Source organism: Eumetopias jubatus, unplaced genomic scaffold (assembly GCF_037043125.1).
Source record: "Eumetopias jubatus isolate StellerSeaLion01/CBP00866 unplaced genomic scaffold, mEumJub1_p1.0 scaffold_12, whole genome shotgun sequence".
NCBI classification, from domain to species: Eukaryota; Metazoa; Chordata; class Mammalia; order Carnivora; family Otariidae; genus Eumetopias; species Eumetopias jubatus.
The window spans coordinates 62454435-62477850 of record NW_028274818.1 but is presented as its reverse complement, the minus strand read 5'-3'; the positions used below and the strand labels follow the sequence as shown (position 1 = coordinate 62477850).

Sequence of the window (23416 nt, the reverse complement as noted above, 5' to 3'; positions counted from 1 at the left end):
AGCATCACAGGAACATAAAGGTAAGTAAATAATATTTCTGGAGGTCCACTATCCGAACATCAATCAGTACAATGAGCACGAAAAGTGAGCAAGCTGCTGACTGTTGGCCCATTTCAGTCTGTCTTAATCATTTTTGTAGTCCAGTTCTCCCCCTTCCCCATTCTCTCTCCCAGGTCACCATCAGGCCTCTCTTCACCAAGGGTTTTTGAACAAAAGACAAATATGTCCCAGTCTAGGTAGGATCATCACTTATATACGGACCGTGAATTATTCATGTCTCCATTCTCCATCTGCATGGGAGATGTGAACAAGAATTACCCCGGTGTCTGGGTGGGGGAAACACTCCCCAGGCAGCGCCCAGCTGTCTCTGAGAAACCATGCAATACCACGCTAGGCTGAGACGAGAGAGGCACTGCAGTTCTTAAAACAAGCTGAGACCCGGGCAAACAAGCAGGAAAATGAAACCACAGCAAGATAAGAGATATGTCTGTCCACACTTGACTGGGCCTCAGCTAGTTCAGAAGATTGCTGTCGCTGTTTACTAGGGGACTGACAGCCAGGACGACCAAGATAAAAACAGTCTAATCTGAAGTCAGACAAAGCCAGCCTTGGAAATGACAACTACAACAGCAAAAGGGATTAAAAGTAATGTGCAGAAACGAAAAAATCTAAACAAAAATTCTATCATAAAAGAAAAGACTCTAATAGCCAAAAAATGTGCTAAAGAGGTTGGCGCCAGGAGTGAAAGATAATCTGAACAAGAATGTCAACCTCTTAAGAAAGCAGTGGCCGGAAGGTCATTGAGGATGTGTGGATGCTGGCAAATCAAAGAGATGGGCTATATACATTATGAAGGATACACCAGGTATGTTTTGGGCACCAACTGGAAGGCTTTATGCACCTGTCACTTTCCACTGATAAAGAAGTAATCCTAGCCAGACTGGCAGAACATGGGTAAAATCACCAGTCAGGACAATCAGTATCCGTAACTGTAATTACTCTCAAGTATGATTCTTGTAGAACAAAGGTGATGAGCAAGGCCTTGCTACTTCTAGATCGCGGTTTCCCAACCTAGCACTCTTGACATTTGCACCCAAGAGTTCTTTATTGTAAGCTGTGTTGTGCATGTTTAGCAGCTTTCCTCGCTAGATGCCAGGAGAAACCAACCCCCCCGCCCACCACCAGTTGTGACAACTGAAAATGTCTCTGTACATTACCAAATGTCCCCTGGGTGGAAAAATCAACCCTGGTTGAGAACCAGTGATTTAGATAAATAAAACAGGATATCTAGTGTTCAGGTTTGGATGTTTTTTTTTTTTTTTCCAAATTTTTATTTAATTTCTAGTTAGTTAACGTACAGTGCAATACTGGTTTCAGGAGTACAATTCAGTGATTCATCACTTACATACAACATCCAGTGCTCATCATGACAGAGTGTCCTCCCTAATACTCATCACCTCTCTAGTCCATCCCCCACCCACCTCCCTCCATCAACCCTCAGTTTGTTCTCTACCTTTAATTATGGCAATTGCACTACTTGGTATTTACCCAGAGGATACAAAAATACAGATTTGAAGGGGTACATGCTCCCCGATGTTTACAGCAGCATTATCGACCATGTTCAGAATTGAGGAGAGGTTTCCCGCATTACTACACTGTTAACTACAGCCACCTTTTAATGAAAAATGGGCAGGACAGGGAGCTGGTCAGCCACAGCACACAAACCAAGACCATCACTGCCATGAGGGGGCACTTCTGATCCAGGTGTTAGGAGAAAGTGTTCTTACCTGCTATAATCAAGAACTTGAAATTCATATTTAGCTTCATCTTGTTTCAAGGCCGAACACATGAAGCAATAGTTACCCTTCAAAGCCCATCTTTCAGAGCCACCTTAGGTGATCGTCCCTATAAATATTCTAGTGGGTCTTGATGAAGAACACCCCCTGCTCCCCCACCCCGCCCATCAAAATTGCTTTGGCCAAGTGCACGAGCCCATTTCAAGCTACTTTCTGTACCTTTTGACCCTGAGAGGAGTATCACTAAGTGAAAAGGTGGAAAACCTCAGCATGTACTGGGGAAGTGATCAGAGCATACATTTATAAACATCCCAAGAGAAAATATAATTATTCTCAGTATCTCAATAGCTTGGAATTAACTAATCCCTTTTTCTGCCCAAGAACATGTGAAAATGCCCTTACAGTTTCATAACACTGAACCACTGTTTTGGTTCTAAATTATTCTAAGGATGACTATTTACTTATAAAATCAGTTTTTACTGGCTTTTCTTTTCTGGCTGCTAAGTCTGGTCCTTTGCCTATTTTACCTCATCAGTAGTGGGGAAGGAAAAATGGGAATCTACTAGCGTTTGTTATTCTGGTTAAAAAATGGTCATAATAGTTAAAACTACTAAAAAAAGCCATTTCAGTGGATAAAACAAAAAAAATGAATATATGTAATCTAAATTTTATTAACAAAAAAATAAAACTCAGCTGTTTACAAATTTCATTTGCATTCCCAATCCTTATTTATTAATAGCCAAACCATTCCATTTCTTTAATTCTGAGAATATAGTTGTTGCAGTCTGCACTGAGATACCAAAATAATTTTCTCATTTCATAATGAATGCTTCCAGGGGCTTTATTACATTGTTGCCTGTCTTGGTCACAGTAAGGCTGATAGTAAAACCAACCAATAAGCAAACACTAGCTGTGGAGTATGTGTGTGCACACACATGCATGTGTTTATGCACATATAGTGTACATGGCAAAGAATATAAAAACATTCAGAAAACACACAAGAAAAGCAAAAACAAAAAGAAGAAATAGAAGTTTGATAAGTAAAACTGAGAAAAAGAACTTTACTTAAATGCACACATGTTCTCTTGTTTATGAAAGGTCCAGATGATATCACTGCTGGCTAGCTCAGTGACTAAAGTATTGGCAAGGAAGATTAACGCAGGCCTTCTACAGATGTGAGCCCTTCCCTGGAAGGGAAAAAAAACAAAAACCAAAACACAAAAACACTCTGTAGGATTTGGATAGATGTGTCAATCACATATAAGTAAAATATATCAATATTATCTTTGGTTTTCTCAAACTAGGTCAATTTACAAAGAAACAATCACCCCTCAAAGTATATGTTTTTTTCCCTCATATTCAAGCTTTCACTTTCTATGGACCTAGTTCCACTCTTTTCTCTCATTTTTATAAGATAGAAACATAACTTTTAGCATTCACATGGTCCAATCAGCGCTGGTGGAAGGGATATTAGAGACACAGGAGTCTGAGAGAAATGCCTGCAGGGGGAACCACGTTCTCAGGTGTATTTTGCTAACAAAGTGTGTGAGAAAGGGAGAAGAAAAAGAAAGAAATTGGAATGTTTTTATTTTTTTTATTTTTTTAAAGATTTATTTTATTTGTTTATTTGAGAGAGAGAGAGAGAACACGTGCGTGGGGGGGGCACAGGGAGAGGGAGAGAGAGGATCTCAAGCCGACTCTGAGCTGAGCGTGGAGCCCAACACAGGGCTCAATCTCATACCCCTGAGATCATGACCTGAGTCGAAACCAACAGTTGGACACTTAACTGACTGAGCCACCCAGGTACCCGAGAAATTGGAATGTTTTTAAAGAAAGCATAAACTGCTCAGTTTGGCCATAAGCCTCACCATTCCCTAGTGTCTTCCATAGACTCCATCACAGATTTTGTCACCTGCTTGGGTCCTAAAGGCAGTAATTCTGTCACCTCCCCCAAACTTTTCCTTTTACAGACAAGGGAACAAGAATCTAAGAATAGTTTACTGACTTGCCTAAGGTGACACGGATGGTTATCAGTAAAGCTACAGTCAGATTTTAGTGGCCTGGCTCCTAGTTCTACATTCTCCGCTCTGACTCCACCATACTCTTATGCTCTAGATAGAGCCCAGAATACCAAAATGTTGAAAGAAAAAGAGGAACTAGCGTTCAAAATGCATATGGAAAATAATGATGTATTCTTGTCATAGTCTATGTTTGTTCCATCTTTCTTTATGCCGCCCCCAAAGGTGGTTAGGACCTAGGTGAACAGGCGAGTCACATACACAGTGTTGTTGATGCAACTGTACCTATTGCTAACACTGCAGCAATAAACTAGACATGATTCTGTTACTAAGAATGGGACACTGCTTTTCTAACAGGTTCTCTCCTTTCTATTATCATATTCCTACATTCAGGGCACAGAACTTAAAACAGCCTGGATTCCCTGTTACATTGGTTTTTCTGGCCCTTTCTTGGCTACATACTAGTTCATTTTATACCTTGTGGCCTTTGTACAATGATGTGTTGGATTTAAATGAGAGGAGGGGTATGTGCTACTCTCCCCAGTTCCCAATATAGTTCTCAACCATTTTGTGGGTCTTGAATGCCAGCTGCCTACATTCACTATAAAGAGAACGAACACCTAGCCATCCTGCCAGGAGACCTCCCAAGTCTCTTCCACTTCTAGATTCAACTCCGTGATTCCCAGGGTACCTGTTTTCCCCACACTGGAATCTTTCAGATCATCTACTGTGAAGCAATAATATTATAGATTTGTGGGGCAATGAAGCCTTCTTATTTTTCTGTCAGAATGCTTACTCTGAAGGAGAGTCACTAAATCTCTCTAATTTCTTAGAATGAGGGCACAAACAATTCAAAACAAGAGATACCCTTAGAGGGGATAAAGAGTGAATACATCTGGAAAGTGTAAGGAAGGAAAGGAAAAGAGGGGAGTGTGAAGTCTGCCAATGAGCTCCCTCTTTCCATGGCTGCTCTAGGATCATGAGTCAAGGAGAGACAAGAATTCCACTCAGGTTTTAAAAGAAAGAAAGCATGGGTGCCTGGATGGTGCAGTTGGTTAAGCCTCCACCTCTTGGTTTCAGCTCAGGTCATGATCTCAGGGTGGTGAGATCGAGCCCCTTGTTGGGCTCTGCACTCAGCACAGTCTGCTTGAGATTCTCTCTGCCCCTCTCCCTCTGCCCCTCCTCAACCTCTCAAATAAATAAATCTTTAAAAAATAAAAATAAAAGAAAGCACCTCTGACTCTGCCTTTCAAATCAGAACTTCAAATTCTTGGGACACCTGGATGGCTCTGTTGGTTAAGTGTCTGCTTCAGCTCAGGCCCTGATCCTGAGATCCTGGGATTTAGTCCCACATCAGGATCCTTGCTCCTTGGCGCTCCCCCTGCTTGTGCGCTCACTCTCTCTCTCTTTCACAAATAAATAAAAGTAAAATAAAATAAAATAAAATAAATAAAATAAATAAAAATAAGAAAAAAACCCCTTCAAATTCTTAATATACTATAACAGTACTTAAAATTACATTTAAAGTAACGAGGAAAAGCTATAAAAATGAGGAATTAGCTTAGAAAACTGTGAAAGCATTTTGCATTTTTATGTGGCTCCTTCCTGGCTGAATATAAATGAAGGGATATTAATAATAATTACACATACAGTTATTTAGGAACCAGAGGAATAACATGTGAGGAAAGACCAAGAATACTTATTAGCCTTTGTTGAAACATGAACTAGGCAAAACATTTTGGGGAAGTAATGGAGGATAGACAAAACCAAACAAAGCAACAAAACCAAAACAAGATAAAACAAAAGAACTTCAAATTACATTTTATCTGATTGTACAGTTACACAATTTTCAAGACATTAGGCACAAACACTTAAAATAATGAAGTTCCACATGTAAAATAATGCCACCATACTTTGTTTATTCAGAAACACAAATTTTGACTTCAAAGGGAATTACCCTATTCAAAAGGGCTAATGTATATGTGTGAAGCAAAGAACTTCTGATTGTGCTTTAACTCAGGATTAGCTGTTTCCTTCCATAAGCTGTTATATAAACTAAGTAAACATAAAAGTTAAGATGCTACTAAATAAATAATAAAATAAGTCCTGAAAACCCACGAAAAATGTCAGGTTCCATTTCCTGATTCATTGTTAAAGCCATCACTTAAAAAAAAAGTTAACTTTTTTCTCTGCTTCATGTTTGCTTTTGATTATGTTTTTACTATCTTATATTGTTGTCACACTAAACTTAAAATTTATTTTAAAATGTATCTGTGAATGAAAACTCTCCACTCTATACATAAATTACTGAAAGCAGCAGTTGTTTGAAACTAACCACCTTACTGCATTAAAAAGCCCAATATTAAGCTCCCACTGCTTACATAAGGTTCAAAATAAGATAAAAGGAGGCGAAGTATTAGCAGAAACTTATAACGGAAAACAAAATTTTACCAGCCTCCAAAAATCACTCATTATCATTGTGCACAGTGCACGTCTTGCTTTCAAATGAAAAGTCAGAAGTAAAAAAAAAAAAAAGTCAGAAGTGGTTATTTCTGTATCTAACAGCTCTTGAAACATCAGTAGGTTGATGAAAGTATTCATCAAGACCAATTATTTTACTCTTGCAGTTTGAGTATTGAGAATGTTGACAGTTTATAACACTGTTGACAGATGGAAACAATACACAGTAACGCTTACAAAATCTAGAGTCACTAGAAGATAAACTTTCTAATCTCCTCGAAAATCTTCACCTTGCTGCAAGTACCAATTATAAACAGCAGCTAACATTTAAGGAGTGCTTCTTATGTGCCAAGCACTGATCTTTACCCTTATTCTCTATCATAGTAATCTGTAATTATTTTGTTTATTTTCTTTCTCCCCCCTAATCCAGAGGCTCCATGGTCACAGGGACTCTGTCTACTTCTGTCAGCACCTAGCACGCCTTACACATAGTAGGCGACATTTTTAAAGGACTCATTGTTCTAAACATTTATTTTTTTAAAAGATTTTATTTATTTATTAGAGAGAGAGAAAGCACAGCAGGGGGAGTGGCAGGCAGAGGGAGAGAAAGAAGCAGGCTCCCCACTGAGCAGAGAGCCCCATGTGGGGCTCGATCCCAGGACCCCAGGATCATGACCTGAGCCGAAGACTGACGCTTAACTGTCTGAGCCACCCCGGCGCCCCTGTTCTAAACACTTTAAATAATCTTTTAAAACTGTTGGTCATGGGTGCCTGGGTGGCTCAGGTCATGATCCCAGGGTACTGGGATCGAGTTCCATGTCAGGCTCCTTGCTCAGCGGAGAGTCTGCTTCTCCCTCTCCCTCTGCCCCTACCCCTGCTCATGCTTGCAGGCTCTCTCTCTCAAATAAATAAACAAAATCCTTAAAAAAAAAATAAAAAAAATAAAACTGTTGGTCATGATCTAGAGGGTTAAGAAAATGCAAAAGAATAGAGCATATTATTCAGTAGAATATTCTCCAATGAAACTTTTCTATGTCCCATATAAAATGTATTTACCAATGGGTAACAGTAAAAAAAAAGGCTTAAAATCACTGCTTTACGTGGATTATTTCATTTGCTCCTCACAATAACCCTGTAGACAATACCACAACTTCCTCTTTAAAATAACAGTACTGAGGTTTCCAGATAGTATGTATGATGTCCAAGATGACAGAGCTATCTATAAGTACAAACATCACTTCTATAAAGTCTCACTGATAGGGAACCACACTAAAAAAATCTGAATTAACCAAATAAGGTTTCAGTAATAGTAATTGTGACATGGTTAGTGAAGAAGAAAATAGGCTTTTAAGGCAGTCAGTCCTAACTAAATTTAATACCTGGTTCTGCCACTAACCTGCTGTGTGGACTCAACCTCTTTGCAACTTTATTTCTCCATGTGTAAAAGAGGAATATTCATAACGTTGCTATAAGTTTTAAATGATTTGATGTATGTAAATAGGCTAGGTGACTAAATGGAAGCTTTTGTGATTAAAATAATTAGTATTTTCTTTTTCCTGGTCCGATAAATCTTCAGCCCATCACACCACTATCTGAATGTGTAAAAAGCGTGAATCAGGAACCTACTGGATTAAAGAGCAAATTATGGGAAGTGGGCAAGAGTAGACTAGAGCCACCCAAGAGTTTCTGCTGGCCGTGGGTGAGAAAGATGCCTAAGTCAAGCTCAGGGAGTTGGTTCAGGTAACTACGGGAATCAAGGGAAACAACTCTGCTTAACCGTAAATACAAACACAAACTATTTCATCTTGCTCAAGGATCACAGCACCATCCATCTTCCTCCTCTGTGTCCTGGCTGGGGCCGAACCAAGGAAACGCACCTGGTCAGCTCCCGCCCACTAGGCCCTGGTACACAGGGGCTAGGGCGCAGAGCTTCGGTGCAACTCACCCCGGAGACTCCGTTGATACTGCCCCAGAATCTCCTCCAGGGTAGAGTTCTCCGGGGACTTCGCCATGCACAGAGCCGGGGCCCAGAGATGGGAGTCACGTGGGGAAGTGTCCAGTGTCGCCCTTTGGGGAACAGGAGGCCTTGGCGCCGGAGAAGGGCCCGCCTGCTTCCAGCCGCTGCTGTCATTGGGGAGCATGGAACCCGGGACGGAGCTCGCATGGGGCCCTTCCCACCCAGGGGCCCTCATGCTGGACGTCGGGAGTTGTAGTCCGCAGGCTGCGGGCCTGCAGTCACGAAACTCCTAAAAGGCCCTTCCAACTATACTACAATTCCCAGAGGACATCGCGCTACAAGCTTTGGCGGTTTGGCGGCCAGATCCGGTTGCCAAGAGACTGCTTGGAGGCTCCGCCCTTTTTCTGTAGCCCAGGCTGGCTCAGTCCTGCCTTTATCCCATCCTGCTGTTTGGACCACCCAACCGACATAAAGAGCTCACTGAAGGCCTTGACTCTCCTAAGTTTGCTAGTTGAGTCTTCTCAGGGACACAAATAACAAGTTCTTCACCCTTCAGCCGCAACATTTGCCAAAACGACCAAATAAATTCTCAAGAAAAAGAAGCTCTAAATCTCCCAAACAGCCAAGGTTTTGAAGGCATCCGACACTACAAATCCTAGCATGCCCAGCAACCAGACCGCCACTTGGAGTTGGCGCACTGCCCTCTGGGAACTGTAGTCCTTTTTAGTTGCGGTCCCAGCTAACGCCAGAGTCCTCCTCATTGTTCAAGCCGGTCTTTGGAGCACGCCTGCGCAATAGGCAGCTGGCGAAGCCTTTGGGTGAGACCCTCGGCACAGCCCCTTTTCATTGTTTGCGTTTGGCGCCTGCGCAGTAAGAGATCGTTGGGACTGGGCCGGCGGAGCGGATAGGGCCGGGTTCCTCGCCCTTTCTTCAGGCGCCTGCGCACTGGGCGGCCGCTCTTTGCCGTTACCGCTATGTGCGGGGCGTGTGTGGAATAACGTTATTGCCCAGCGGAGCTCGGGGCCGGGAGCTCGACCGTAGCGGCAGCGACGACGACAACAGCGCCGACGAGGACGACGGGGTGGGGGGAGGACGGCGTGCGAGAGACTCACGGGACGCGACGCGCCCCGCCTCCCCCGTCCGGTCCCTCTCTCAGCGGTGAGGGGTAAGTGATGCGCTCAGCTGCTCGGGTAGGCGCTGTCTCTGCCGCCGCCGCTACTTCCCCACATCCTTCTGGGTTTGCAGCGGGGGCTCGGGGCGCGGCCGGGGTGCTGGGCCGGGCGGCGAAGGGGGCGCTTCCCCGCTGCTCCGCGCGGCGCCGCCACCACCTCCCCCCACCCCCCGGCACCGGACCCGGGGCTTCGTCGGGGCCGCCCCTCCCCCACCCTACCCCCAGCCCCACCCGCCGTCCCTCCGGGCGGGTGGCCGCCGCCTTTTCCCGAGAAGGTCTTGAATCATTTCAGCCTTCTCTCGGCTTTGTGCAGCCCTCCCCCCTGCGCCGTAGCAGCTTGTTAGGGGTGCGGGCGGAGCACTGGAGGGAATGGCTGCGTTGCCACTGGGAAAGGGATTTTTTTCCCCCATCCGAGCAGCTAACAGTATGGGGCCTTTTTGTGAGGTTGGTTGGGGATGTGGGGCGGTTTGGAGGAGGTGAGGCCCTCTGGACGCGGTTGGAGGGCGTGGAAGACGTGGTGTCACGCACCCTGCCAGGCGACTGCACCCGCGCTCGCTCTGGCTCCGTAGTAAACCCGGGGGAGGAGACAGCGGCTTCCTGTCGGCTTCATTGTCCTAAGATTCAAATGTGGGGTTTTGGTATGCTTCCCTTCGTTTTATGCCTGACACAGGGCGGGAAGACGTGGGAATCGTGTCCTAAGTTATGGAATCTCTGGGTTTTTTTTTGGGGGGGGTGGTCGTGTTTAGTAGGGCTTTGGGGATTTATTTGAAGAATGTAAGCCCCTGGAAGACAGGGACGGTGTCTGTCCAAGCATTGCCAAGGTGATCATCGATATGAAATTACTAGATGGCGATGAAGACTGGACTTAGAAAGAGCCCGACGACGAGGCTGTTGTGTAGCAGGGAAATGAACCAGCAGAATTGTTTTTTCATTGGGTGGGTAAGGCATTCGCGTTCCTAAGGGAATAGATGAGGCCACATCTTTCCGTTTTGTTTTTTGAGCAGTCAAAACAAAAAACAGGCCCAGTACATTTCTGTTTCTGATTTTGTTTATTCATACTTCCATTCTCTTAATGAAAATTCACTCATTTGGGAGAAATGTGGTGGGGCAGACGATCGTTGATTCAAAATGCATCTTTTAAAATGATTTCATCTTAAGCTTTCAGTGGTTACAACCGTTTGCTGGCGTTAAAACAAGCGGAAGAAAGAATGAAGCAGGATGGGGAGGAGCAGGTGGAGGGATAATGGGAGAGGAGAGAGTTACGTTGTAAATACTGTATCTAGATCTTCACTGATACAACCCTAGCTGGATAGGCTTCAAAAATTTAGTAATTCAGTTCTGGAAATACTACATTGCAAGGTACAAATAATTTTGTATTTTTCTACCGTTATTTTTTTTACGATTTTATTTATTTGACAGAGAGAGACACAGCAAGAGAGGGAACACAAGCAGGGGGAGTGGGAGAGGGAGAAGCAGGCTTCCCGCGGAGCAGGGAGCCCAATGCGGGGCTCGATCCTAGGACCCTGGGACCATGACCTGAGCTGAAGGCAGATGCTTAACCGACTGAGCTACCCGGTGCCCCTTTCTACCATTATTTTTTAAAAAGTGAAACCCAAGTTTGTTTTTCGTCCTTCCTAACTTTGTAGATATCGTAGGATTTTGGTGTTTTAAAACTCAAGAATCTAAGTGCACTTGACATAGAGGAAGACACTGAAACTTGGAAAGTTAACTGAATTGTACAAGTGTCACTGCTAATGAAAGGCAGAGCCAAATAAAACCAAGATATGTTCCTGCAGTGGGCTCTTTTGGTGTGTCCCTTATTCCCCCTACCCTGTGAAAATTTATGGAAAGCTTCTCCACATGCTCCTTGAGTTGTTTTTAACAATCAAGTTCATTGATACCCTTGTTGTATTAATCTAGTCCTTTTCCTTGTGATGCAAAAATAATTCTACTGAAGTGGAGCTTTAGTTTTATAAATTACCTTACAATATAAGGAAAGATGCTCTAACACGGGCTTTTCACAAAAAAAAAAAAAAAAACTCTTGGAAGTTTTTCCCTACTACTTCTTAGTAACCATATTTTAATATTATTTCCTGATACTCAGTAGTATTTTATGGTATGATGAACTCTATAAGCTCTGTTAAAAATAAAATTGCCATGTAACAAGAATGTGGAGAAGATTGTCTCCATTTTATATTTAATTCTGTAATTATGGCCTGAATGTAGTGTAGTGAAATTATCCCTTTCCTTAATTCAGTATGAAGTTCATTTTTTTCAATTAATGAGTTATATTATTTTCAACTTAACTCACCTTGAGAAAAATATCGAACTTTTTATCAAAATTAAATGTATGTTTTTTCATTGAGTTGCTTTTGACAAAGTGCTGTTTTTTCTTTATAATCTTACCCTTTAATTCTACAATGCATTTTAGTAGACTTTTTTAAAAGAATTTATTAGCATGCCCTTTTAAATTTTAGCTTACTTAGAGATAATCTAGTTAAATTCAACATGTGGAATTATATTAAATCAAACTTTAAATGTATTTCATCGGTAAATTTCATTGTTCTCAATTTGGAAATAACCATCTTCATGTTTTCTGTCTTAGCATTAGAATAATGAAATTTAGGCTGTAAACTTATCATACATTATGCCCATTAATGCAGATATCAGTGTTTTTAAAAATTCTATGCTTTTAGTGATTTGTTTTATTTATTCCTAGTATCAGTTTTTTCTTTTTGATAAAAAGAACTAGTTTTATTGTTGCATCTGATAGTAATCAGATATCACTCATCTAGTACTAAATACTGCCTGTGTTTAAACTTAACATTTTTTATTCAACAAAATTATACTCCCATAAAATAATTTTTAGTATTTTAATTTGTAATGATTGATTTTGTTCTCTATCATGAACATTGGGGTTTTAAGCAGTGTCCTAGTCTAATAAATATCTAACAGACAGCAGTGTACTAAATTGCCAACTAAAATATCTGTACAGATGCAAATTATTACAGAAGTATAACAAAAGAGCAATTAGATACCATCTGAAAAATCCTTGATGGTTATATAATAATGGAGGAGAACATTGAGTGTTGCTATATTTCAGTAAGAAATGAATTCTTATGGGGAGAAATCTCAGACCATCTTTATTTCATAAACTTTTGTTAATAACCAAGATTTCCAATAATCAACTACACTTGGTGAAATGGGATTTAATTTATTTACTTAAATATTTTTTGAGGGAAGTGCTCAGCAATGAGTTAGCCAGTGTGGGCAATACAAAAGAATAAGACATCTGTCTGGTAGTAGAGTCTAGTTTAATTGAATGATTATGCAACAGTATATCTATATTATACCTTTTTTTTGGCCAGAATGAATGACATCGTCAATATATACTGAAGGTAAAGGCCTCTTTTATGTCAAACAAAGGTAGAAAGGAAACGAACAAAAGCAAGGTTAAAATTACAAAATTTACAAAATTTACTTACAAAAATTACTTACATACAAATAGGGATTATACAAAACATGGAAGTGGAAAAGAATCTCAAGTATGCATTGCTTAGGTTTGAGAAACAATATGAGACATAGCAGAGAATAAATCATTATTTGAGTATATCAATAAGCAGTAGGTAATATAGAACATATTACCCTTTGGGACATGATATTTATTGAATAAATAATATCTACCACGTATTGAAACCTACTATGTATCAGGCAGCTTGTGTGTGTCTGTGTGTGTGTAATTCATGCAACAGTCTTGTATATAAGATATAAGTTTACACATTTAAATTTGAGAATATTTGAAGCCTAGAGTTAGTGAATAATTTTGCCTCTGTGTCATGGCTCTAAGTGGTAGAGTCTGTAACTGAACCTTTGTCTTTTTGACAGAGGCCCAAATTCTTTCCATTCATCCTTTTTGGTAAATTGAGAAAGCAAACTGTACTCTTTTCTGATTCACAAAATTTTAGAATTAGAGGAGACTTTAGAGTCATCTGGTATAGTGTGCCTTCTACTACTCATATCCTTGAGATCTTACTGAGTCCAACTTCTCCAAGAACAACACTTTCATGAACAGAGGCATAGGATGTCTCATTTAGCTTTTGGAAAGTATAATAGGAAGATTTTAATTAAATGGGGCTGGTATTTGCTTTACTATATAACTTCTCCCCATTGGTTGTAGTTCTGTTGTAAGAGTAAGATACAGTAAGGTATTTCTTTGCTCGGTTTTCTCTTTTCTAAATTAAATATTATAACCCTTACAACTTCATATGATATTGATGTTGTTCCCTTTACCTTTCTCATCTCTTGTCAACTAGATTCAGTTTTGTCAGTGCTGTTCTTTTTGTTCTGATCTAGTTTTTATATTTAATTCTGTAATTATGGCCTGAATGTAGTGTAGTGAAATTATTGTTTCCTTAATTCAAGCTATACATTTGTGTTTACAGTCTAAAATTTTGTTAACTCTTTAATAATAGTAATATCTTGGAAATGCGAGAACAATGTTATATGGCTTTTCAAGTTATTGTCATGCAATTTAAGGGATTTGAGTTTCTGTATTTCTACTTTTCTAATGTTAAAATGACCTCTCTTTATGAAATGATAGTTTTAGTCTGTGGTAAGTTTCTTTCAATATTTGCCTTGGGTTTTTTTGTATTGGTTTGGTTCTTAAATGAACAAAAAGTTGGCAAGCGTATGTTGTTTTTCATTTTGTTTTCTGAAAATTTGGAAACCACTGATGTAGTCAACATAAGCCAGTGTTTTTTTTATTTTAAGATTTTTCCCATTCTGTATGTATACATAGATGATTTTTTGAAACATTGTTAAGCTGTAACCCTTTCAGATACCATCTCCTTGAATATAGCTATAGTTAAAACTTGTTGAGATCTTCTCGAATCATGATTCTGTCATCCAAGGGATTAGCTTCCCTTCCTGGCTTTTAGACATTTATAAATTTAACAAGCCAGCCCTCTTATGTCTTCATCCTGGCCATGTACTGGATATAGCCAAGGACAAAGCCATGCAGATTTATAAATAGAGTAAATGTAACATAAATAAAATATGCTTGAGAAGAGAGGGGACACAAAGAGAATGAAAACCATTTGAATGTTTTTTTGTTTTTAATTAAGGAGAAAACCATTATAATCTCCAGTATTGAAGGAGTTGGTTAAAGTTTACAGTCTGTTGGGTGATACGGATAATTACACAATAATGAGTCAAGTAAGCATAAGCGCTATGAAGAAAATGTGGAGTAATGGGATAGACTGTGATGGAGGACTGCTATTTTTCATTTGTTTTTAAGTAGTCCCTCAGAATATTCAAACGGTTCAAAAAAATCAAACTATTTTAAAAACAACTATTGTGAAAAATCCTCTTACCCCTCACCTTGTTTGCCAAGTTAGCACTTTCCCTAATCCAATAGGTAACGTTTTATTATTTCTTCTGTATCATTCCAGTGAATTTTTTTTCAAGTTAAGCAGATATATATACTTAGCCCACTGCCCCTCTTTTACACAAAAGATAACCTCTTTTTTTTTTTTAAGATTTTATTTATTTGACAGAGAAAGACACAGCAAGAGAGGGAACACAAGCAGGGGGAGTGGGAGAGGGAGAAGCAGGCTTCCCACTGAGCAGGGAGCCCAAGGCGGGGCTCAATCCCAGGACCCTGGGATCATGACCTGAGCCGAAGGCAGACGCTTAATGACTGAGCCACCCAGGCACCCCAAAAGATAACCTCTTAAGACAATATGCTGCACCTTGAGAGTTACCGTTTTAGGAACAGTTAGGGAATACTGCTCTGTGAAGAGGTGATGTTTAGCAGAGACTTGTGTTAGGTGAGGAAGTAAGCCATGTAGGTGTGTGGTTGGACTGTGCAGTGGTCCTGAGACAGGAATGGGATGTGTGAATTCGGAGAATAAGGAGAGCACTGGCTGGAGATGAGAGAGCAAGAAGAAAGAGTAGAAGGAAATGAGGTTGGATAGAAATTGGAGGGTTAATTCTGTGTTTTGAGAGTTCATTGGAGGGTTTTGAGGGGAATGACAAAAGAATTGTATTATATTTTGTAAAATATAGTTCTGACTTTTGTGGAGAACAGACTGGACGGGAAAAGGGGAACAGGGAGATGAGCTAAGAGTGATCTGTACTAAGTTGTTAATGGTTTCGACTAGAGTGATAATGGTGGAGGTAAAGTTACAAGGTCTGGTTTTAAAAAATCAGGAGTTTTGGATATGTGAAGTTTGAAATGTCTGTCACACATCTGAGTGGAACTATCAAGTAGGCAGTGGAATATACAAGTCCGCAATTCAGAGAGGTTCAGGCCTGAACATACTTAAATCTTAAGCATCACCAGTAGAACGTATTTAAAGCCATAGGACTGGAAGACATCACTTAGTTTGGGAGTTGGTTAATTAGGTTGAGAAGAGGTCCAAGAGTTGAGACCTGATACTGTTCAACAGTGAAAGGCTTAGCAAGAGAGAAGAGTTATCGAGAAGGATTGAAAAGAAGTAGTAAGAGTATGCTGTCCCAGAAGCCAAGTAATTTTTAGAGATAAGGGACGTTGAGTCAGACTATACCACCTTTATCACCTGAACACTCCTTATAAACTGGATGAGAACCTTTTGTTAGACATCTCTTTATTCTAGTTTTTTTGATGGGGATGTTTACATTTATTCTCCCCCAGAAACTGCTAAATCTAAAGTCCTGAACAAAGTTTGATTTGTAAACCGCGCCTGCTGTTTCTTGGGTGGACGGCTCTGTTTGCTGCTGGTGCCCAGGACTGAACAGGAGAGACAGTGCTCCTCAGTGAAGAGAATTTGCTGTCAGGGATTGATTCAGTCATGACTTGTGTGATCTTAAACATGTCACTTCATTTCAGAAGTTCAGTTTCTTCATCTATAAAGTAAATCTAGTGATAGTCCATTTACCTCAGAGGTTTTTTTGAAAAGCAAATGATGTAAAAGACAAGTGAAGGGTATGATTGCAGGTACAGATCTCCCATCGCCCCAGATGTGGTGCCCCTTGCTAGGGTTACGTGTGAAGAAATGTTTTGTTTGGGGTGATGAATAGAAATATTTTTTCAGTTTGACACTGTAGGAATAGTTTTCTGCTTCTCCTGCATTTCATCCCCATAGGGCAGTTTTGCACATTATTTTAGTGTTCTTGGGAGTGGAAAAAAAGACATGATGTGGGAAAGAGGCTTTGAGATAATAACTTTCTCCAATCCTAAACTCATCCTTTAATTCCAAGCAGTGTCTAAATGAGAATGAAGTCAGAAAAATTTTTCTAAGCAGGCCAGCTTACTTTTTTCCAGGCCAACCAGGAAAATCTTCCCTTTTTAACTGGCTTTTTTTCCTGAAAGGTGTTTTACCAGATAAGGGTTTGTCACATCTTATGTGGAATAGTAAAGTACAAATTCAAAGCATAGGGTTTGTTAAGGGTCTTGTACTCAAGGCAGCCAGCTAGAAACTGATTTGAGGAAACAGAGGACAAGGGCATACTTGATATAGAGGTAAAGTATAAAATATTTATTTTGGTGAAAAAAGGAACATTGCAAATAGAGGACTTTGAGCAATAATTCTTAAGCAGTAAAGACTTTTTTGAGGCAGTGGGACTGTAACTTCAAAATATCTATCTTGAGGACCCCATGTATTATTATTTGCTGAGTTGCTCAATAAACACTTCTCATGGGTAATCAATGCATTGCAAATTGAAGGCCACCTTATTTTTTCATGCTTTTTTTTCATATTATAAAACTAATCTTTGTCTATTGCAGAATACTTAGAAAATACCATTACATCAGGAAGAACACTTTCTCGCAATCCCCCAGCCAGTGATGCCACTGTTCTATATTCTTGTCTATTTGGGTTGAATCTGGTAACATTTTATCATGAAATTAAACTTTCTAATTTTTCTCGAGGGTATAGGAGTCCATGTTATCAAACTTGTAATTTACTTACAATTTATGGAAATTAAGGGTATTTCTAAAATTGCAAACAACTGTGAATTTCTGTGCAAATTAATATTTTTCTTTGCCAAAGGAAAGATTTTTATTTATTTATTTATTTGAGAGAGAGAGCAGAGCAAGTGAGAGAGAACACGAGGGGGGAGGGCCAGAGGGAGTGGGAGAAGTAGGTTCCCTGCTGTTCAGAATTCTAAAGCCTTTTCTCATTTTCTGATGAAATCCACCCCTCTTCCCTGGTCTTTTCCAGTATATGCTTCCGTCATTGGTATATGAGATTGTTGCCTCAACCCTACACCAGTGCTGGATATTACATATCTTTTTAAAAATTTTGCCAACATGATAAACTGAAAACCTTATTTAGCTTTCTCTTATCAGTAATATATCTGAAGAGTTTTTTAAAAATATGTTGGCAAAAAAAATATGTTTATTGGCCATTGTATTTCTAATCTGAATTGCTTGTGTATACCCTTTTCTGAAGGAATGTTCATTATTGTATATACTTGTAACAATTCCTTTGTCTTGTACATTGTAAAATTTTTTCCCAGATTGTCATTTTCCTTTTTAAATTCATTTTTACCCAACAAAGATTTTTAACTTGTGTATAGTCCAATTTTTCTTTTCCTTTTCCTTTATGAAGTAATACCACTGCACAAAGTTTTATTAGATACATACCTATATTTATTCTCATAGAATTTATGATGTGAATATGTGCAAATGTGTTAATTTTTATGAAATATGTTTAGGCCTATATATATTATAGCCTTCTGTCTCAGTACCATTTATTGCATAACTCTTCATTATCCTATACAATTTGAAATGTCCTGTTAATATGCTTAGGTTTATTTCTGGATCTTTTATTCCATCTACCTATTTCTGCACTGCTATGTTATTTTTTTTAAAGGTTTTTTATTTATGTATTTGACAGAGAGACAGCGAGAGAGGGAACACAAGCACGGGGAGTGGGAGAGGGAGAAGCACACTCCCCGCGGAGCAGGGAACCCGATGTGGGGCTCGATCCCAGCACCCTGGGATTATGACCTGAGCCGAAGGCAGACGCTTAACGACTGAGCCACCCAGGCGCCCCTGCACTGCTGTATTATTACCACGTTTTATAACATAGGTTTATAATATCCATTTGTAAATGGACAGACTGTTCTTCCGACACTACACTGGTTTTAACAGAATTTACTTAGTTTTCCTCATATGCTTATTTTTTCCAGATGTGTTTTAGAACTATTTTGTCAGCCTCATTTGAAAAAGTCCTTTTGGGGTTTTGATTGAGATGAAGCCCAGTTTATTAATTTTTTTATGATCTGAAACATGACAAGGAGACTCTGGGGTAGGTTGGGGGGCCTTATTTTTATTTGTTTCTTTTAATTCTAGTCTAGTTAACATCTATTACTTTATTTCAGGTGTACAATATAGTGATTCAACAATTCTATATATTGCTCAGTGTTCATTACAAGTAGTGTACTCTTAATCCCCTTCACCTATTTCACCCATCCCCCACCAACCTCCCCTCTGATAACCACCTGTTTCTTGTCTGTAGTTAAGAGTCCGATTTTTGGGGGCGCCTGGGTGGCTCAGTCGGTTGGGCGTCCACCTTCAGCTCAGGTCATGATCCCAGGGTGCTGGGATCGAGTCCCACATCAGGCTCCCTGCTCAGTGGGGAGTCTGCTTCTCCCTCTCCCTCTGCTCGTTCCCCCTGCTTGTGCTCGCTCACTCTCTCTCTCTCTCTCTCCATGACAAATAAATAAATTAAATTTTAAAAAAAAGAGTACGATTTTTGGTTTGTCTTTTTTTCCCCTTTGTTTCTTAAATTCCACGTATGGCATTTGTTTTTCTCTGACTGATTTCACTTAGCATTATACCTTCTACATCCATCCATTTTCTTGCAGATGGCAAGATTTCATTCTTGTTTATGGCTGAGTAATAGTCCATTGTATATTTGGGGTCTTAGTTTTTGATAATGTTTTCAGATCTATTCAAGTTCCTGTTTTTTTTAGTCAATTATGTCATTCTCATTTTCCTAGAAGTTTATTCACTTGAGATTTTCAAATTTAGAAGCATAAAGTTGTAGTTATTTTAATAAATTTAAAAAATCATGTCTGTGGCTATATCTTTTTATTACAAAGCCAAATGTTATGATGGATAAAGAAAAAAATCTGCCAGGGATTTTAGTACTTTTTTTTTTCTTTTAAAGAATGAACTTCTGATTTATCATTTTTATTTTTGTGTTTTTAATTCATTAGCTACTTTTAAGATCTTTAATCCTTCATCTCTACTAGTTTGTTGGATAAGTTTATTTTTATTTTTTCTAGTTTAGTAGAAAACACTTGTAAGGCTTTAAAGTTTTTTCTCACTTCAGCTTTGTGGACATTCCTTAGATTTTATATAAAGAGTATTCTCAGGACGCCTGGGTGGCTCAGTCGGTTAAGTGTCTGTCTTCGGCTGAGGTCATGATCCCAGTACCCTGGGATCGAGTCCCGCATCAGGCTCCTTGCTCAGCAGGGAGCCTGCTTCTCCCTCTGCCTGCAGCTCCCCCTGCTTGTACCCTTGCTCACTCTCTCTCTCGCCCACGCTCTCTCTCTCTAACAAATAAATAAAATCTTTAAAAAAAAAAGTATTCTCAGAGGTTTGACTTTTTAAACTATTTTATTCTCTCTTTCACTCGGGTTAATTTATGAGATGGGTTGTTTTAATACAAAGGTCTGTGTGTATGTGGTTTATCTCAAATATACAGAGAAATTGAAAGAATTTCATAGTGAGTACTCATCTACCCACCATTTGATTGTACTATTAACATTATATTTGGGTTTTTGTTTTTTAAAGATTTTATTTATTTGAGAGAGAGCATGAGCAGGGGGAGGGGCAAAGGGAGAGGAAGAAGCAGATTCCCTGCTGAGCAGGGAGCCCGATGCAGGACTTGATCCCAGGACCCCAAGATCATGACCTGAACCAAAGGCAGATGCTTAACCAACTGAGCCACCGAGGTGCCCCAACATTATATTAGTTTTTATCACACATCTGGCCATATATCCATTGTCTGTTCATCAGTGCATCTTACATTTTGATGAATTTCAAAGTAAACTACAGACGGTAATGTGTGTTTTTAAGAAAAGGCTCTTAAATCATTTGAAATTGTTTCACTTTTAAGTTTTCTGAATATGCTACTGAATTATTTTCTAACAAGTACTGGCAAACAGCAGTTGAAATATGAAATATATTGTTTTCTATTCCAGTAGTGTTACTGAACTCAATTTTTCTGTAAATAGCTAGCTGACAAAATTAACACTGACACTGAGCTATCCCTCTTGAGGGGCACGGTGTGTGTGTACTTTTTAAAGAGGAATGGTAAAAGAGTTTTTTGTTTGTGTTTAATCTGAAGAGCTGTTGAAGGAAGCATACACTGTTTCTCTAACTTAGTGATCCTACTACTTCCTTCAGTAGCAAATTCAGGAATGAAGTAATTACTGTCAGTTCTACATCTCACTACCTTCTGCTTCCACTCTGTTAAGAATTTGGTGTTGTGCTATTCAGTAAAAATAAGAGCTTTTGCTTGAGGTGAAACAGCATGGTTTAAACCTATGATTCTAAGTGGTGAGTAACAAATTCCAGAATGTGAAGGATCTACTGTACAGAATCAATTTTAAATTTCTAAAGTGGAGAGGTGGGAATAAATAGAATGCGATTAAATGAAGAGTAAAAGAAGTAAAATGTAGAGATTTGTTTGGGGAGGGTGAGGACAAGGGGATGATGGGCTTCTTTGGTCTCCAGCAGAAGAATGTCTAGTAATTATTGTGAATAACATTCAGAACCTAATTCGTTAATAGAATCTTGCACCTTTTTGCTAATGGATTTTAGACTAATTGCAAAGTAATATCCCCCTGCTCCCCAAAGATACAAAATGAGGTATATAATAAGATGAATATTTCATCAGAGAATGCTGTCTTGACAACCATTTCTTTCATCTGCTTCTCAGGTGTCTGTTTTCATCACTAGGATTTCTGTTGTCTGACTTACTCATTCTTTTCTCTTTTTCTTGGGCCCAGTTTGTACTTTTCCCTCCAGTCTTGGCATTCTCAGTCAGCACATTCTGTATTTCCTTTGCTCTAGTATCTTTTTTAAATTTCTTGTTCCTTAGTCTTCACAATTACAGGCCATTCCTCCTCTCCCTGCTCTCCCCTGTTGTCACACCAGTCAGTCCAAACTGAAGGGGTCTTTTTGAGGAATTGGAAAATACAATTTTCATGATAAACATCAGTGACTTCTCTAAGTAAAGGGAGATTGGGAAAGAGAGTACCTGGGTGACTGGTAATGCCATTCACCAAGATAGGGAAAACAAGAGGAAAGGCAGATTTTGTTCAGAAAATGGAAGGATTCAATTTTTTAAAATTAATTCTGAGGAGCCAGTGGGGACATGGAACTGAAAATTATAAGCAATTAGAGATAAGGTCTGCATGAGGTTTTGCCTTGAAATTTAGATCTGTGACGACATAGTGAGCAGTTTTTGAACTCTGGTGGCTTCAAATAAGTCTCAAAGGGATCTTGTATTGAGCAGTAACCCCCTAAAAAACAAGGATTTAAAGAAAAAGTAGAGACTTTCAAAGACATTAAGTAGTAGCCACTGAAGTGAGAGGAAACCAAAGTGATGTTCTAGAAGGTAAGAATGATCAAAGATATTGGCAGGTGAAGTAAGATGGGAATATTAAAGATCATTGGATTTAGGAGAACATTTTTAACCACAGTAGACAAAGGTGGTTGAGAGGAAGAGAGAGGACAGAAACTCAGTAAAACTTAAGTACATAGGTTAATTCAAGAATAGTTGAAGGGGCACCTCGGTGGCTTAGTCGTTTAAGCATCTGACTTTTTTTTTTTTTAAAGATTTTATTTGTCAGAGAGAGAGGCAGCACACGCAAGGGGAGAATCAGGCTCCCCAGTGAGGAAGAAGCCTGATGCAGAACAGGATCCCAGGACCCTGGGATCATGACGTGAGCCGAAGGCAGATGCTTAACTGACTGAGCCACCCAGGCGTCCCAAGTGTCCAACTCTTAATCTGGGGTCAAATCTTGATCTCAGGGTTGTGAGTTCAAGCCCCATGTAGACTCCATGCTGGGCATGAGGAGCCTACTTAAAAAAACAGTTGGGGGGTGGGATACACCTGGGAGGCTCAGTTGGTTAAGCGGTGGCTCTTGATTTTTTCTGCTCAGGTCATGATCTCAGGGTCCTGGGATTGAGCCCCGCATCTGGCTCCACACTCACCTAGGAGTCTGCTTCAGGATTCTTTCTCCCTCTGCCCCTCTTCCCCTTCTCTCTCTCTCTCTCTCAAATAAATCCTTAATTTAAAAAAAAAAAAAAGTAGTTGAAAGGTAAGGAAGTAGAATTAGCAAAAAAAGACCAGTTTTTAAAGCCTGGCCCTAAAGGGAAGGAGAGAAAGCTCCTTTAAATGAACTGTATGCTGTCTGTACTTAATTTTCTTTCTCAAGGTTTAAAAAAAAATTTCATGCTTTCTAATAATTCATTTTAAAGCACATTATAAACAATTGTATTGTGAAACAAAATTACAAATGCCAAAACTTACATTTAAAACATTAAGTTCTTACAACATATAAGAATACAATAACCCCTTTTGAGGAAAGTTCATTAATTTTAGGTCACAGCATTCTGAAAGGCTAAGATATCCTTAGATTCCAGTAGGCATTCGTATTTTTATATTCCAACTTTGCTGCATGTACAGGCAGCTCCACTTTTAAGAGCTGGATTTTAGAAGTTTTCTTAACAAGAAATAGCATTTCTTAAAAATAGTAAAGCATCTTGCCAAAATGAGTTGCTATCTAAAGGTATCATGTTCAAAATACAAAAGTTATGTTGGCCCTGGAAATTCAGATTTACTAATATGGGTACTGAGTTCTGTTACAAAAATTACTTTCTACTTCACGGATTTGAGTTATTTGATATGTATGTATACCTTATGACTCTAAAAAATAAGTTTACTATTTGACAAAATTCAAACATAATAAAATCACTTCTTAAAAATGTATAAGGATTTGGGTAAACCTG

The 23416-nt window shown here is 39.4% G+C and overlaps 2 protein-coding genes across 18 annotated transcripts in view; one reads left to right on the top strand and one right to left on the bottom strand.

Moving 5' to 3' along the window:
- SDCCAG8 (SHH signaling and ciliogenesis regulator SDCCAG8) overlaps positions 1–8454 on the bottom strand; it is a 231952-nt gene extending 223498 nt beyond the window's left edge. For 2 of the 5 annotated variants that reach the window (XM_028111549.2, XM_028111548.2), the window contains exon 1: positions 8220–8453. In XM_028111549.2, the coding sequence (XP_027967350.2) occupies positions 8220–8415 (196 nt within the window). In that variant the 5' untranslated portion in view covers positions 8416–8453. The other 3 variants (XM_088017169.1, XM_028111544.2, XM_088017170.1) reach the window with 3 other exon arrangements.
- A 555-nt stretch (positions 8455–9009) lies between these two features.
- The window catches only part of CEP170 (centrosomal protein 170), a 137403-nt gene continuing 122996 nt past the window's right edge, over positions 9010–23416 (top strand). For 5 of the 13 annotated variants that reach the window (XM_088017165.1, XM_088017161.1, XM_088017160.1 and 2 more), the window contains exon 1: positions 9017–9396. The gene's annotated coding sequence lies outside the window, so the exon portion shown is untranslated. Of the gene's footprint in view, positions 9397–23416 lie in introns of all 13 variants that reach the window. The other 8 variants (XM_088017167.1, XM_088017163.1, XM_088017162.1 and 5 more) reach the window with 5 other exon arrangements.